This window comes from Poecilia mexicana, unplaced genomic scaffold, assembly GCF_051168715.1.
Source record: "Poecilia mexicana isolate PSO_F unplaced genomic scaffold, ASM5116871v1 scaffold_18, whole genome shotgun sequence".
Classification (NCBI taxonomy): Eukaryota; Metazoa; Chordata; class Actinopteri; order Cyprinodontiformes; family Poeciliidae; genus Poecilia; species Poecilia mexicana.
In genome coordinates this window covers 8,480,267-8,494,122 of record NW_028263387.1, presented here as the reverse complement: position 1 = coordinate 8,494,122, position 13,856 = coordinate 8,480,267, and the positions used below count along the sequence as shown (strand labels likewise).

The 13,856-nt window shown below is 40.2% G+C and overlaps 1 protein-coding gene across 1 annotated transcript in view; it reads left to right on the top strand.

The window, feature by feature from the left end:
• The first annotated feature begins 352 nt into the window (after positions 1 to 352).
• Positions 353 to 13,856, top strand: part of shroom4 (shroom family member 4) — a 77,078-nt gene continuing 63,574 nt past the window's right edge. The window contains exon 1 of the mRNA XM_014981640.2: positions 353 to 658. Within this exon, the coding sequence (XP_014837126.2) occupies positions 536 to 658 (123 nt within the window). The 5' untranslated portion in view covers positions 353 to 535. The remainder of the gene's footprint in view (positions 659 to 13,856) is intronic.

Here is a 13,856-nt window from a genome sequence, read left to right as displayed (position 1 = left end):
TGATGGAGCTCTGCCATTGGTTGTCCGTTCTTTCAATCACAGCGCGCGTTTGCAGTTGTGGGAGGAGTCACTTTCCTCGCTTGGGAAAGGTGCTGGGGTAAAAGTTTTCCCAAAGTTTTCGGCTGGGTCGCCAGTGCAGAAATGAAACCGGAAATATTCGTCTCAGTCTCAAAAATAAAACAGTTGTTTTGCTCTATTTTTAGAAAAAATAAACTCCTTTAGCCAAATATTTGACCCAAGATATTTTTAAAGTAGGCTCTAGTACTATACCCAGTTGGTCTGTTGTGACGAAATTATGCCAAAGTGCCCTTGTTTTACGAACAGACCGACCGGATGTAGCTGGCAACATTGCCAATAACTTTACACAAGGCGAAAAAAAGTTTTTGCCCTCCCCCTATTCGGGTTCACTCACTCCCGTTTTCCCACCATCCATTCGTTGTTGATGCTTGAGCGGTGATGGAGAGGCCAGAGGGACCGCTACCGGCGCCGCTGGGCTGTTAACCACCGGCAGAGAGAAGCCTCGGTACGGAGCGGCATGGAGACCGTGGAGCAGCTCGTCTCCTTTCACCACATCCAGGTCCAGCTGAACGGGGGCGCGCCTTGGGGGTTTACACTGAAAGGAGGACTGGAGCATGGCGAGCCGCTCATCATCACTAAAGTAAGCTAACAACACAAATGTTCTTTTAAAAAAACAAACAAACAAACAAAAAAAAACATTCTTCATACACAACTTCAGTTTGCCAACATTGCCTCCGCGTCTCACTGTAATGGAATTTTAAAACAGGGATACTGCTGCAAAAATGCATGAATGTTATGACTTTCATCCAAGGACTTTTGTTACTGTTGGTTCTGTTGAATTTAACTATTAGCAAACAGGTTGGAAAAACGGGGGAGTCGTGACTGACTGCACTTCTTCAGCTTGTGCACCGGTTTAACTGACAGTGCAACATGTTTTATTATATGTTTTACACATATTTAAAGATGCATATATTATTGAGTACATTTTGTGCAGGTCATAAATCTGAAATCTAACAATTTGAAGTTAAAATCTGATGTTAAATATCAGAATTTGAAGTGTTTTATTTCTTAAGTTTGATTCTTGTGCTCCAATGCACCATGAAATAACTGAAAAGGTCATTGTGACAGGTCAAGCAGATGCTAACGTTTAACTTTGATGACTTTGATGGATAACTACATGATATATTACAGTGCACAGAAATTAAACAAAAAAAGTTAATTTTTATGCTTTTGTAAAAGAAAATGCAATATGTATTTGTTGTACACCTTTCAGCATTTACATGTCGGTTTATTTATTGATTGAATTGTGGTGATTCTTAAAAGTAGTTTACATGGGAGTCCCCAGACAAAAAGGGACGTTGTTCCTGTCCATGATTCTCCTTTCAATTCCAGGCAAAACCCCCAAAGTGTTGACAGACGGCTAGAACCACTTCACAGAAGACATGGCCTGGGGCAGGAATGATGTGAGGGGGGGTTTGGTGGAATGGGGTTAGAGGGAGTCTGTAGGATGTGGGAATCCTAGAAATGAAAGATGCTGGTTATCTGATGGGGGCATTCTTAAAATATCTTTGCTTTTCACGTGGCTCTTGGATTACTTTAGTGAGTGGGGTGCATACACTGTCCTTTACGTTATAGCCATGCGGGATGACAAATGGTGTCGTGTTCCAAAGCTGTATGGGGGAAGTTTTAGGACGTGACTCCATCTTGTTCTAAAAGTAGAGGACGGCCAAAGTATCCTCCTTGCCTCTTGAGGTGGTTCAGTCTCTGCGGGCGTTGAGCCACTGCAAACAAGAAATGTGTCTTTGAATTGCTGAAAGTAATTATTGCAGTGTGTGTTCTGCTGGGGGTGGCCTGGGCTGCCTTTTACCTCCGCTGCATCCCGCACACTTTATGGAGGACCTGCAGCAGCGGCGGTGGCAGCAGCTGCTGTGGTGGTGTAAACGTTGGCCAGTGTACGTTTTAGAATTCACCACAGCAGGGAATGGAAAGCCTGGCTCAGTCTTCTGGAAACGCCCGCGCGCGCACACACAGAGTCGCACACATTAACACGGCCCCTGGGAAAATGTGACTGGAGGGTTTGGTGGAAGGGGAGAGAGACTGTTGCAGGAGATAAACATCAGACTGTGCTGGTGGACACAAAACATCATGGCTGTTTTGTGTCCATTGGTTCATTAGTCTGTTCCACTCAGAAGGCAATTGAGTGCTTGACAACGAACGAATACGGTTCAGAGAAGGGTTTCAGGTGCTTAATGGATAGAGAGAACAACAGACAAGCTCCAGTAAAGGGGTGTGTGTGCGTGTGTGTGTGTGTGTGTGTGTGTGTGTGTGTGTGTGTGTGTGTGTGTGTGTGTGTGTGTGTGTGTGTGTGTGTGTGTGTGTGTGTGTTGAGGACATCAGTCACACTGTCTCGGTAATGGACTGCTGCTGAATGCCATCATTTCTGACTGGCACAGGTGTGTGTGAAGAAGGAATCAATATGCACGGGAGGATAAAATCTGTTTTCCAATACTGGAAGGAGATGATTCTGACTTGAACATTATCAATCAGTCAATCAAGTCTGAGAAACAAGGCAGTTCAAAGTACTTTACATCATAAAAACACAAAAATAAAGTAATAAAAACATCATACAGTCAGCTAGGGCTGAAACGATTCCTCGAATGGTTCGAGTACCTCGATTACTAAAATTCCTCGAGGAAAATTTACCTGCCTCGAAGCTTCGTTAATTTATGTTTTATTAGTTAGCGCACCGTGTTCCGGCCGGGACTTCATTTGCGTTGCGCGGAGCTCTCACTTCCGCCTCTGAGTTGTTGACAAAAGCTAAGTCTCAGCGGCATAAAGTCCAATCTTCAAGATTGGCCCGTGGGGATTTTATTGATTGATGATAATGCCCGACTTTTTATCGTTTTTGGGGAACCAATAAGCATCCTTAAAATGACTGGGGGAATGCCTGGAGTACGGCAGCATTTCTCCTCCGGGGCTGCTGGTTGAAAGCGAACGGCGGGAAGAGCGCTGAGGTGAGCGGATAGCCTGAACAGGGCGGGCGGCTGAGTAGCTGATGCTTACCGTGTAAATGTAGCTTTACCGACGAACCGCACAATACATTTCATATCCCGGTCTGAAGAAACGGGTGGCGGAGCGCATCGTACATGGCTGGTAGATGAGTTTCTGAGTGTGACCAGTGAAGGTGTGGTAAATATCCCGTATTGCTTCCCCCCGTGTTCGTCCCCCGGTCTAACGGTTCGTCAGTCCGCTGGTCTATTTCCTCCCCTCCATCCCATCTTACGTTCGTTCATTCGCCCTCTCCTCCCACTCCAGGCGGCATTTCCCGTATTTTCAAACCCAAAGCGTGACAGGTTAGGTGGCAAGGTGAGTTTAATCTATTAAACTCACTGAAGATGAATACATAAACTAAAAGCTGGATTGTAGACATTTTTATAAGCATATTTGTGAGCCTGCCTCTTTGTTATTAAATTCAATATAATTTCAGATTTTTCTATAACTTTTCTTCTGGTTAACTTAGAAAGTGAGCTATTATTGTTACAGGTTAGTTTTCTAAACTACAAAAAAGCAACTGTTAGGGATGCTCAAATATGAAAAATTGGACTGATATTGATATCTGATAGTAACATTGGTATTATGCCAGATTTACCAATATTTCATTTTATAATTTTTTTTATCCGATTACTCGATTAATCGTAAGAATAATCGATAGATTACTCGATTACTAAAATATTCGTTTACAACAGCCCTACAGTCAGCAATTGAGAAACCAGTAACAAACATTACATTTTGTCAGATTTGAAACTCAATTATCTTAATGTTGATGTTAATTTCTGACCTAATCTTGTGAAATTCACCAGATCGGTTTATGGTGAATACCAGGTCACACATAGTTGGCGTCCTACAAAATCTGTATTATTTCCCCAATTCCACTTTTTCCATTCTAAGGCTTATTACCTAGGAGAAATGGGTATCCATTTATTTGATCGCCAGAAAACAGACTGCACTCATTCAGACAAACCAATCAAACACAAAGCTAGCATGTTTGAGGGCGATGAGCCTTTGTAGACATGGAGACGGGCTACACCAATTTATTGGCGCCGATTTCCTTCATTTTGGGAGATCAGTGATCTGCCGATTTTTATATGTGAAGCCAATCTTATCCACTGATCTTATCTAGCTTGGCAAAGGTCTAAGAGTCAACCACTGTCTTCTTTTGCTCTCCGGTGAGAAAGGTTCAACTGACAGATCGGCCCAACAAGTTATGTCATTTACAATTAACAATTGTTACCTCACTGTTGCGTACTCAACAACTTTATTGCTATATTGAGCAACATTTTAGAAAATATTGGTATTGGAATTGGCAGGTTAGGCTTTTTAAAAGATCGGTAATCAGCGATCGGCCAGAAAACTGCAATCGGTGCAGCCCTAGTTCAGGCCTCCTGCACTCCTCGTTGCAGAAACTTTTGCTTCAGTTCAGGTCTACTCCAGGTTCAAGTCTACAATCTGCAATCTGAAGGCTTGTAATTGTGATACTCCTGCTGAATATTGCCAAGTGGACGTCAATTATTATTCACCAACACTTTCCTGAGTTTCCTCTCTTCCTCACTGCGCCCTCACCGCTCTTTTCCAGCTTTAAGTTCTCAGTCACTAAAAATGTGAGTCAAGTGTTGGCATCGAGGGCAAGGCGAATTGATCCCAGCGGCCCAATATTTTATTGCCATAGAGGAACTGCATGGAATATAATATCTTATGAAATACTACACATGAGCAGTCCTTTGAGATTGTGATATTGGGGACATTAACATTATGATAACTAGGACTGCAACGAACAGTTACTTTAGTTATCGATCGTTCTATCGATTATTCTGACGATTAATTGATTCTTCTGGCGATTAGTTCGTTCAAAAGAATCTGCACATTTTGCAGATTTTCCATTTAAGTACTTAGGCCTTTTTAATGCAATATTAGAAATACATTAACAATGTTTATAAATAGTCATTCTTTTTCTAAAAAAATTAAAATAAACATTTCACTGCCTTAAATGAAATAACATAACATTCCTACAGTGAATTTGAATCCAGGTAAGCTAAAACTATGCCTTCATCCATAGCAGCTCTGATGAACTTTACCCCCCACAGCATTTTTTTTTTTTTTGTGCAGTTTGAGTTTTTTTATTCACATTTTTCACTTTTTACAATGTAGCTTTTGTTAACCCCCTCAAACGTAGCAAGTTGCTTTATAATGGTATGTATACAGTCTGCTCTCGATGCTGGTAAACAGGCTGCTCCTTCTGCAGGAAAAACACTAAATCAAGGTAATCGCCCCAGAATTGTTGAAGAATTTTCCAACAGGCCGTGTGTTTCCCCAGCCATGCCGTGTTGACGTTTCTGTGTAATTCGTCGACATTGTCAAACAAATTCGAAGCTAGTTTCTCTGGAAATGTTGTAAAACAAACTTGTTTTGGAGGCACAGATATGCATCAGTCACAGGAACAGTAGAAAACAAAAGCATCTATTCAGACACGGGAGAGGACAAAACAAAAGACACGATCCGTCTTCAGGAGGTTTTTGGGGATTATTTGTTTACAGTTTGGCGCACTGTAATTGTCCTTCATGTCTTTGCTTTGGAGCTTCTGCTGCATGAAAGATTTCATGAACAGACTTTTTTTCCGTTTGGCTTTTCTTCACAATAGCACTTTTCAATACCTAAACATGTTTTGGTTCTCGGTTCTCATGAGAGTCTCGATGTTTAGCTTACGGATCCATCCTGAACCATTTCCTGTCTTAATGTGATACAGCAGGCCAGAGCCTCCATTTCTTTGCCAGCTAATGGATAAAAAACCCCCCCAAAAAAACGGTCTGTCAGGATAAAAATCTGCAAGTTATTCTCTTATCGAGATGGGGGGGAAAAAGGAGAAAAGAATGGCCTACGTCTCTACAACTGTCTCGTAAGAGCACGTCTTTACTGGAGTGGGTATGCCCCACTTTTCCCCACATTTTTTTTTTAAGGTTGGTGCTCATGTGTGAGAGTGCCAGTTGCCCTCTCAGGATGTCCTGAAGACTCTGTGCGGGCGTGCATGGCCCTGCAGAACGGGGGAGGGGCAACTCCTGCAGCTCGAGACAGCAGAGGGATACAAGCCATTTGGTCAACATTCCTCCGGGAGCATAACTAATTACTGCAGTAGATTGTGTGTGCGTGTGCATGTCTGCATGCGAGTCTTAAGCGTATTTGCGTACGCACACGACTCTGACTGGAAAACTTCACTCCATACGGCAGCCGATTAGACGTACGATGACATGGTGAGTCTGGGGTTTTGTCTGCTCAATGAGTTACTCAGTCAGTCAATTGCTGTGCTGCTCACTCAGCCATTTAGCGAGGCAGTCAGTCTGTTAGTGGCCAGGATTTAGGTGGCATGTAATGGCCTGAGTTTGCTTTGAAGATCAAGTGGAAGAGAGAGAGTTTTCTTTCTTTCTTTTTTTTTTTGTAAAAATCAAGAAATCTGAGCAGCTTAAAAAGTAAGTTTATAGGATATTTTTCCCCCTTTCTGGTGATTTTAAACAGCTGTAACTGTCATGTTGATTCATTTAAAAGAATTCGGACATTTCTGATTTGTCACTGGTTCGTTTCTTTATCTTATTGGTTTGGAATCCGCACTGAATGCAACATTCAACAGCTGCAATGTTATTCCAGTGGAAATCTGCTGGGTCTTGCAGCTGATTGGCTCAGATTGCTATGCTGCTGAATGTTAGTAGAATATAAGGTAAGGTAATCTTATTTGTATAGCACATTTTTTAGCAACAAGGCAGTTCAAAGTGCTTTACGTAATTTAGAAGGAAATACAAACAACAAAATGAGAAGAAAGACAGAGGTACAAAACTAAACTATTGGTTTTAATGGGAATAAGTAGTCAATGATTTAATGGTTTCTCTTAATCTTATGTTTGTTGTGGATCAGAGAGGTATAAAACTAATTGTTGGTTCCAGTTATTCTGGGTTGAGTTCTAGATTTGTACAGTATGTAGCTAAATGCTGTTTCTCCATGTTTGATTCCTGTTTTGGGTGGCTAAGTAAACTAACAGGAGTTTCTCTGGGTTTTGCTCCGATATTAAAAGCATAAAGCTAAATGTTGGTTGGTTCTCCATGTTTGATTCTTGTCCAGGGCTGCTTTTTGTAAGTTTAAAACTAGACATATAAGCCTCTTCCAATATTACCCATGATACCTCACTTCAAAATGCTCTACAATGGTGGCCAAGGCTCGGCTCACTCCAGTCAAAGACAAACAGAGATGGTGCTCTCTAGAAAAGAAATCGGTAAAGAACAACTTGGGCTACGTCAGGATGTCAGGACACCAAATTTAGCTGAAATCCCTAGACGCAGTGCCACTCGATGTGCTATTGGCTGGAATTTGCAAAACAGCCAATCCAAGAGTGCCATTTATTTTCCTTGGTGCTCTGAATCGAGCAAAAAAAGATTTACCAACCTCGATCTCTGTTCGGTTGAAGTGAACTCTGGTGTGTTCGAATGCATATGTGAATGCCAAGAAGGACCAGAGACCGCTTCAAAAGCAGGAAATGGACTTTCTGGGTAACCAAAACAAACGTCAGTCTTGCGCTAGTGGGAGTAATGACTCACGGTCTCTTACCAACGACCGAAGAGAAGTCCTACAACCGCTAAAATCTGAAGCTGCTCCATTTTTGTTTCACAAAGAAGGAAGAACGCTCATGTCGTCTTTAGAGGATTTGGTGTCGTTTCCTTCAGCGGTTCTTGGTGCGGCGCCACCACAGGTGAGGTGGGGGAACTGGTTTTTCAAATGGTTTGGATTGTACAGTGTGAAGGAGAACCAACCAACCGATCCAACCAAGTCTTGATTGCTTAACGTGATCACAAGAACATAAATTTCAAACTTCACCTCGTAAAAGTTATTTGCTTTAAAACAATCAAAAAGCTATAATAACCATGTATTAACATTATGTAAGAATAGTAGTAATTTAATGAAAAGTGATAATCAATCATGTGTTGATTTACTCCCCCCAAAAATACCTCTGCATCATTTTAAAAATTATTAAATCTCATCACAACCCTAAATTAACAACCACAGTTTAAAAATAAATTAAAAGGAAATAAATTAATTAAAAGGAAAATTTATTGAGATGAATTACTATTTGAATGGCAGAATAATCTGCCATTCAGATTCATGGTTGTGTACCTGACAAACACAAACTAACACAATTATGTGTTGAAATATTCAAATAAATATTCAACACATACTGCGTGTCATATTATATTCATTTTAACACACAATGTGTAAAATTAACACAAAATATGCTTTTAATTTAATAACACATTTTTTGTGTTCTTTTTTAACACATCTTTTTTTAGAGTGTACATTTTAACCGTCCATTTGGTGATTTGCTGGTGTATGTCAGTTTGTTCAAAAGTCGGCTTGGCCTGTGAACAAATCATAACAGTATATGTTTGGATGTTTTCAAATAAAGGGTCTGCCAACAACTTACACCTAATTAGTGTAAAAAAAAATCTAATTCAGCAAAAATAGTTTTAAATCATGACAATCACTTCGGTTCAGTTTATTCTTCTATAGATGTTATGACTGTCCAGTTAAACAGTTGGCCTTTCTCAGGAAGTGGCGCATATTTTCTTTCTTTTTTTTTTTTTTGCTGATAATTTTATGACTCAATTTATAATATTGAAACAGATTCACTTTGAGTCCCTCTTTTCTACAACTGTTCCTCTCCAACAAACATTGAAAGATAAAACCCACATGCGGGAGGATTGCGCTGTTTAATGCGACACAAATACACGTATGAAAGTGTGTCAATCTGTGGAAATACCCGAGTGGGAGTGTTGTGTGTGTGTGTGTGTGTGTTTACTGACATGCAGCGATGTAAGTTGTCAGCCCCATGTGTTTCGGGGACATTTTTATGTAGATTTGTGTCTGTGTTCAGAATGTGGGCATGATGAACTGCTTTGATTATCGTGTATAGCCCCTGTAAAGCTGTCAGCTCACTTTCATATGTGGTTTTATGATCTATTGAGCGCTCCCTTCTGATTTGTGTTGTGTTGGGGTGAGTGAGGGGGGGCATATTTCTGTTTCTAACTGCGCTGTGGTCCCAAACCATCGAGGCGACATTCCCGTGGGACGGCGGAACGTCAGGGAATATGAGAAGCAGTTGTTGCGTGATTTGAGAGTCTTGCTTGCGTATTTTGGTGTCGGGGCGCTTTTTCCCAGCCTAGTGGTTTCACATTAGAGAAATATTTTCAACACCCGTTTTTATGGGAAACCTGTTTCTGCTGTGGCTGCTATGCGCCTGATTTCGCCTACTGAGCTTTTTCAAACTAGTTTTTTTTTTAAAGGAGAACTGTGCCTTGGTTTTGTCTTAACCAGCTTTAGACATATTCCCTTATTCCTAGCTAACGAAACCGCAGAAAGGTTTATATTTCATATATGTGTTATTGACTCTTATAGGTGTCCAGCATATAAAGTCGCAGGAAGCAGATTTCCACTTTCAGCAGCTCTGAGTCATTTTCAAACGTAATTTTTCAGCAGAATCAGACAAAGTTCCTACGTCATCTGCAACAACGAGTTACACCTGGGCAGTAATGTAGCCAGATGTTAAGCCATCTTTTTCAATTGGTGTCACAGTTTGGACCTCTAAGCTTTTTCACATGGATTAACCAATCACCATTTGCCATCTTTTATGACAAATTATCCACCTTTGTGCATAGACACACATGTCCAGATGAATCTAGAGATTGAACACATTTGTAAGCAATTCATTGCATTAAAAAAAACCCAAAATGTGCATCTTTTGTACAAAAACGTCTGTGGAGAAATCAAAACCTTGCACCTGGGATCGTCTGTAACGTCCGTCAGAGACCAAGCCAGGCTGGCTAGCCTGCAGTCTGTTGCTTTACACATCTGGCATTCTTGTCTGCCATCATGCTGACTACGCTTTCAAATCATGGTTTACTCTAATAACAAGTAGTGGGACACTCTACTTTAATTTCCTTCTTGTCTTTTGAGTTTCAGTAGAAGATCCCTGTAAAAACATGCTTCACAATGATCCCATCCAGCTGATCTCTGATCAGTACCAGCAGCAAAGATAAAAGACAGCAGGCTCCTTTTATTCCTATTCTTAAAGCTTCTCAGTTTTAATTGTCTGATCCAAAGCAGAGCTTTGAACTCGAGACGTATCGATTGGCTGTTTCTCTCCATGAAGCTGCCGTCAGCCACTGATGTTAGCGCCTCCTTTGGTTCGGGTGCTGAAAAGTGGCTGTGGTGTCGGTGTCGGGGTTAGTCACAGTGGAAACAGAACAGCAATCCTGTCTGTTGTTGTCGATTTGGTAGAAAATCCTCGAAGACGTCACATTTGTGCTGGACTTGATACTGGAGAGAAAATGTTGTGCTGAGCCGTGAAGAATCTTTGGAAACCGCAAAACAATTTAAAACATCAATAAAAGCTTTGCGTTTTCAACCGTGCGTTATATTGTTATACCGGGTATACAGGCTTTGTTTCTGCATTCTTCACAACAAAAGATGCGTCATGTCATGCTGAAATGCTGCCTTAATCACCTACTTGACACTTATTCTCATCAATCTGACAGTGGATTTCCTTTGATGTATTGAAATCCCTAACTCGTCGTCAGACCTGTAGGATTCAGTGGGTTTAGCGCAGGATAAACTTCTTAAATCATCAAGCCTTTGTGTTTAAAAAAAAAACAACTAACAAAAACCTGGATGTAATGTTGAAACAGTGGCTGCAGGATTATGAAGCATCCTGAGTGCTTAAGATCAAACTGTGGTTAATCCTGGTACTACAGAGCATTGCAGAGGCTTTTCTGATTGTTGCTGAAAGGAAACATTTAGTTTTTCCTCTTAATATCTGAAATCTTTGAAAATATAATTTAATTCACCCAGAGGAATATTAGCTGCTCTTTGTGTTGACATTAAGACAAATGCAGAAGAAGAATGTTTTGACGTCAGGTTGTTGGTTTGCCTCCAACTGTCCTGTTTAGATCTTGTAAACAACCGTGTGTGTGTGTGTCTGTGTGTGTGTTTTCCTTCTGCATTCCTGGAAAGGTAGCCTCCAGTAGCATTGCGCTCAGTGGGGGGTAGATGAGGATGCCTTCAGATAGGGATGCTGTTGTCTCTCCTGTGTGTTTGTCTTTTCCAACTGTCTGCTTAACCAAAAACATATGTCACACTGCAGCGGAGTACAGTACACAACACATTGATCATCATAATAAAAAAGAAACGTTTTCCCTCAATTTCTGCTGCGTTTAACTTTCAAAACAGGTAAAAAAAAAATTTTTTTTGTCAAAACAGGTTATCATGTCATCATTTGAAGAAGTTTTCTTTTTACAAAATGAGCTCAAATTAACAAATAACAGGAAACCAGCTGTTATTAGCGTTTGGGTAAATGTCAGGCTGGTTGAACAGACAATTTCCATCAGTAAAGTAATGAGTTATGCCATGAATTAGCACAAATTTTCTTCTTAAGAAAATTTTCACATATCAACCTCCTGTTCTATTTTTAGTTTTTGTGAAACCATTTATGAAATTGAAGAACATCTTTGTCAGATTTTCAGCCTGGAGGAAAAAAATAAAAGGAAACTAAGTATCACTAATATAAATCCTTTTCTAGCTAATGCAGTATTGTCAGCACAGGAGGATTCAGTTTATCCATATTTGTTTCATGTTTTCTAAAGTTGAAAATGTGAAGGATGGAGCAAAGAGGAAGCAGCTGGTGACCGGAACTGCCCAATTTCAGGACTATGAATCTGGAATCTCGGTGAATGTGCAACGCTAAATGCTACTCGGTCGCTCTGGCAACAACGCAGATCGGTGTGGACACAGAAGGACGAACACTCGATAATAACACAGCATATCAATGCTACAGATATGAAGTCAGAAGAAGGACAACTGACACAAGAAGTTTTTATTTTTAGCAAACTATATTTTCTCCTCCATCTCCAGACACATTTTGGTAGAAACTGTGAGATGGTAAGAAAGAGCAACAGCATTAGCAGATAACAGGAAGGCTAAACATATTACACCAAAACAATTTCTGTTTTGTCATTTTGAGCTGTCAGTGTGTTACAGAACATGGTGGATTTGAAAATGTTGGCAGCTTTTGGAAATCGCAGAGTTTCTTCGGGGTCTACATTGTCTAGGGAACAGACTGCTGTTTTACTGGCGCCAGGCCCGCTAACCATGCTAATGTAGGAGGCTAAAGACCACTAATCATTTCTCCTCTGTTTTAAATTAATAAAAGCCTGTTTCACAGAATCTGCTCTTATTTGTAAATGATGAATTACTTCTAGTAAAGAAGCTGTTGTTTTATAATCTTCTATTTTGGTTGTTAATGAGAATCTGTTAAAATCGGTATCAGAAATTAACGACAGAATTACAATCAGTGAACCTCTAGTTTAACCACTTAACAAATATCTCCAGTCATAGGAGAATAACTAATGAGAAGAAAAGAGAATCACTTGTAATAAGATTAAATTGCTAATAAGGTTGCAGATTTAGCAACAAGTCAATAATTACATTCCAGACTCCTGAAAATATTTTCTCCCTGCTCTTGAAGCGCACTCAGATTGCACAAATCCATATTGATTTATATGTAGTGAAAAAAGAAAATAAAAACTATAATGAAACTATGTTTTAAAAAATATACAAAAATAATTAAATCTGGATCAATAAGGCTGGGTAAAAGCAACCATGACAGTTTTTTTTTTTTTTTTCTTCAGAAATAATCTAACAGAGTTTTCAAATGAAATGTTTTTCAGACAAATACTTGGCTGCTGGAGGAATGTTGCAGAATGTGTGTGTTGCAGTGTGTGTGTTGGGTGGGGTTGGAATGAATGCATCTCTGATCTGCAGAGCCTTCAGCTGTTTCTCTCAGGCTGCGTCTGGAGGCTCACACTCACATACACACACTTTCTCTATACATGAGGACCCAACGGTCCTCATGTAAGGCTGCTTTAAGGCAGCATTACACCGCGTGTCTCCCGTTAGTGAAACAGAAGTTGGATAAAAAAATCATCACAGTGTCACAGTGACCGCCATGACAGCGATGGCGGTCACTGTGACACTGCAGTAATTGGTAGGTTATCATGTTTAAAGTGTCTCACCCTGCATGTTGACGATCTATTTGGCCAGGTAGACGGATGTAAACGTATAAAGACGCAGAAACATCTGGGTTAATCAGAATTGATTATATCATCGCCATTTTGAACAATTGAATTATCGCAGTCGTATATTTTTCTGATATCCTGCACGTGATAAAATAGGGTAACTTTGCAGAAATGTATTCCTGGTACCGACTGAAGTCTTTGCCAAATTGAGGATATATCCAAAGTATTTCTAGGAACTGACATCTTGACTCCTCTGTGCTTTCTAAAAATTCACCAACATTGTGGAAAGAGGATTAGTTAAGATTCCATTTTTTAAAACGCTTTTTACATTCATGTGCTTCCTTTGACTTAATTTTTAAACAAAATAATCATCTTCCCATTGGAACAACTTCCACACTGAAGAGTGTTGCTGCCGCTAACGCAGGGGTAGAGTGTCTTTACTGGAAAATTATTGTTTTTTTCAGTATTTATCCTAAACCACCTGGATTGTTGCCAGTATTTGATAAAGACAATGTTGTTTGAAACAGATGATGCAAATCCAAATAACAACAACTGCATTTATTCAAAGACGTTTGTTTGCCCCTTTACTTGCAGACAAACGTATAGCAAGTAAACGGGCAAGGCTGACCCTTTTAGGTTATTTTAATGATTTTTTACAGCTAATCCAAACTTAATCCT